Here is a 4261-nt window from a genome sequence, read left to right as displayed (position 1 = left end):
GACAGTAGTTTTAGCGATTCAACTTCTAGTATCGAGGTTGACGTCATCAACAACAACAAAAACAACAACGGCAGAAACATCACAATACTTATTAACAGTAAGAAAAACAACAACAACAACAGCAACAACAACAGCAACAACAACAGCAACAACAACAGCAACAACAACAGCAACAAAAACAGCAACAACAATGGTGTCAGCCATTTCAGACCAATTCTTATGAAACAAAAATCAATCGACGATAAAACAACATCATCATCGTCGTCGTCATCATCACCATCAACCTCCAATATATCGCCAACATCACCGTCACCATTTTCATCATTATCATCATCCTCACCGTCATCGTCTTCGTCATTTAGGGTCCCATCATCTGCAAAGGGGCTGGGGCTTATGAAGAAAAAGTTCAGACCCAATCTGACCATTGTACGTGTTCTTTCTCTTTCTGTTTTTCTTTCTCGCTTATTGCTTTTGTTTTTTTTGCGATTTTTAGAAAATTTTTCCCCTAGCTGATGTTGTTTACATTTTTTGTGGGAGGTTGAGATTTCAGTCAAATTGACGTCTCAGAACAGTTAAATGTTTGTAAATTTGAATAGGTAATGAAATTATGAATATTGAATATTTCTTATTTTTTATCATCACAACCGTTCAGCAACTGCCATCACACGACGATACGGAACAGCCCAAAACAACGACATCACATTACCAGCAACCTCAGCCGCAACTGCAACACCATCACCACAGACCTCTCCAACAACATCGACACCAACAAACTCCACACGTGCCAGAGAATGATGACGTCACACATGATGACGTCAACGATGTACTCCGCTCGTTGAGACCCATGTCACCGGACGCCCAACGAGAAATGAAGGAGGTACTGGACATGGCTTACTTTGCGGGTAAAGAAAGGCAGGCCCCGAACTCCCCTGGGGTCTACAAGTTAAAAGAGTCGCCATCCCCCGCTTTCAATGGTTCGTCAATTTTCAACTTTTTCAAGTCTCCGAGGGCAAAGGTAAATGAATACCTGGAGGAAGTAAATGACAGGCACTCTAACTGCAGTAGTAATGGTGTCAGTGCTTCGAGAGGTGATAACAGGTTCAACAGCGATCGGTGTGCTAGCGGTTCTACGAATTCGTTTCAGACCTCTACAGCCTATACAAAAAGACAGGGACAGAATAGCGTTGGTTTGAATAGTAGCACGAGCAGCGTTGTAAGTAACGGGGATGCCAAGCATAGAACAATGCGACAGGGATGGCACAGTCGAAACCGACTCGATAGTACCGGCAATCATTCGGGTTCGTCTTTCGAATCTTATTCAAGTATGAGCGATTTAAGCTGGAAAGTTTACCGACGAAACCGGCTAAAGCGAATGATGTGCGATAAATTTCGACCGAAATTCGAACCTTATAAAGTACATCCCCTGCCATCAAAAAAAGCACCGCTTTCGTTATCTTCGAAAGCATCATCATCATTATCAATGACGTCATCATCAATGACATCATCATCATCAATAACATCATCATCATCGTTGTTGTCATTGCCAACGAAATGGTTCACACCATCATCACCATCATCATCGCCTCTCATGTTACCATTCGCCTTGTTATCACTAATGCCACCACCATCATCATCATCATTATCATCACAATCATCACCAATGGTTAAATATTTATCATCATCATCATCATCATTATCGATAGTTTTCAAAAAACTTTTGAAAAACCCGCTGCTGAGACCAGTAAACAAATATTCATCATTATCATCATCATCATTATCGCCTTCTCTGCCATCATCATCATCACCACCACCATCATCATCATCGTCATCATCATCATTGATGAACATAACATCATCATCATTAAGTAGTGATAATAGGCATGATAATCACATTAATACTCCTACTGCTAGTACTAGTACTACTGCTGCTGTTCTAAATGTTGATAGTAAAAAATGTAAGGAGAATGTGAGTATGAGTAACGAGGATCAAAATGGCATGAACAACAACAACAACAACAACAATAATAATAATAATAATAACAACAATAATAATGATAATAATTTTCAAACAAAATTTGTGTTAAAATTTGTCTCGACGATGATGCTAGCAAGCCCAAAAAACATCAACAACAACAACAACAACAACGTCACATCACCATCATCATCATCGTCAAGAGGTGATAGTAATAGTGACTCAACCATGGTCGCCGATGATGATGATGATGAAAACAACAGCAACAACAACAACAACAACAACAATACCACCATTACTGATGGTAATGAGATCAACAACAACAACAACGACATCAATAACAATAACGAAAAAATTAAAACTGGAAATCTTGATAATGATGAAAAAACTGCATCATCATCACCATCACCATTATCATCATCATCATCATCATCATCATCATTACCGCCACAACGAAAGACATCACCACCACCCCCACTATTACCGAGAGCTCCGGTAAAATTTCTCACCCTCAAAAAACCGGCCAAATTACCGATCGATTTCAAACCGAATATCGTCGAACCGACAAAATACGCCACAATTTACCACAAGAAACGATGTCTTTCCGAGCGGGAGCCAGAGACGGATAAACTTAGGGCCTCAGCATGGCTGCAAAACAAAGAATCTTTAAATAATAGTTTTGATTCTGTGTTTACGAGAGGAAGGCAGACATTATCTTTGCTGCCGATGACGATTTACGACGATGACGTCACTAGCAACAACAGTAATAACAATAAAATGTTTGTAAGTAGCAACAGTATTGCCGTGCACCATCAACAGAAGCCACAGCAGCAGCTACAACGACCACAAAACATTTTCACCAATCAGCACACGCCAACATCGCCATCACTTCCGCCCCTGCCCGTTAAGATACCAGCGTCGTCTAAGTCGGTATCATCGTCGTCGTCGTCATCTTCACCATCCACATCATCGACAAAAACACCATTATTCAAATCAGCAACAATGCTAATACCAGCTATTAAACAGGAAAACAACAACAACAACAACAGTAATATTAATAATAATAGTAATAATAGTAATAATAATAATAACAACAACAACAATAATAATAATAACAACAACAACAGTAATAATAATAATAATAATAACATATTTTTCAATCAGAACTTCCCGAATTTAGCATCCCTGCTTCTTAAGAATAACAAGACCATCGAAACCATCGGTAGCAAAAATGACGTCATTAATAATAATAATAAAAACAACAAAAGTAATAATAATAATAATGATGATGACGATGATGAATGCTATGAGGATAATTTAGAGTTGCTTTTGGATGGCGATGTTAAAACGATGTAAGTATATATTTGGTTGATATTCTTCTCGTTCTTCTTCTTCTTCTTCTTCTTCTTCTTCTTCTTCTTCTTCTTCTTCTTTTTTTTCTTCTTCTTCTTTTTCTTCTTCTTATTATTATTATTGTTATTATTATTATTAATACGATTAATGACGACAATAACAACAACAAGAATAATAACAATATTAATGATAATAATGGTGGTAACTATGACGACGACGATGATGATAATAATAAGAATAAGAACAATAATAATAAGAATAATATTGTTGATGATGATGACGATGATGATGACTGTGCCGTCGTTCGCCGTGAGAAAGTCGAACAAATGGACAAATGAATCATAATCTCGCACCAGCGCCATCGTGTTGAAATTAAAATTTAAAAAAATATAATCAGAAAAAAAAAATTTCATTCGTTCATTTGTTCGTTCGTTCGTTCATTCGTTCATTTATTCATTGGTTCGTTAATTCATTCATTCACAATGTTTTACAACGTCTGCATTCATGCGTTCGTTCGTTTGTTCATCCATCTATCTGCCTGTCTATCCATTAATTTATTCATCCATTCATTTATCATTCGTTCAATCGTTCATTCATTCATTCGTTCATCCATTCATTCATTCATTCGTTCGTTCGTTCATTCGTTCGTTCATTCATTCATTCATTCATTCACATTTCTCAATTCGCATGTCATTTTTGTTATGCCTTGCCCGCTGTGACTGCAACTTTATAACAACAGCCGCTACTACTACTACTACTACTACCACTACCACTACTTCTGCTGCTAGTATTTCTGAACAAATCCACATTCTATTACTATTATTGTTGTTATTGTTATTTATTGTTGTTATTATTAATATATTATTATTATTAATGTTGGTAATTAATTATAATTAATTATGTTAATTTTCAGGAAAGAAACAGCACATCAAGTAA

General features: G+C 36.9%; 1 protein-coding gene across 1 annotated transcript in view; it reads left to right on the top strand.

The window, feature by feature from the left end:
• The window catches only part of HELRODRAFT_180521 (hypothetical protein), a gene marked incomplete at both ends in the record, with an annotated part of 4702 nt that extends 441 nt beyond the window's left edge, over positions 1-4261 (top strand). The window contains 5 exons of the mRNA XM_009029825.1: positions 1-426; positions 653-1414; positions 2432-2902; positions 3137-3239; positions 4239-4261. The exon at positions 1-426 is cut by the window's left edge and continues 441 nt beyond it. Coding sequence (XP_009028073.1) covers positions 1-426; positions 653-1414; positions 2432-2902; positions 3137-3239; positions 4239-4261 — 1785 coding nt within the window. The remainder of the gene's footprint in view (positions 427-652; positions 1415-2431; positions 2903-3136; positions 3240-4238) is intronic.

The sequence above is a fragment of the Helobdella robusta genome, assembly GCF_000326865.2.
Source record: "Helobdella robusta unplaced genomic scaffold HELROscaffold_62, whole genome shotgun sequence".
In the NCBI taxonomy this organism is placed as follows: domain Eukaryota; kingdom Metazoa; phylum Annelida; class Clitellata; order Rhynchobdellida; family Glossiphoniidae; genus Helobdella; species Helobdella robusta.
This window is presented reverse-complemented; position numbering and strand designations above follow the sequence as displayed.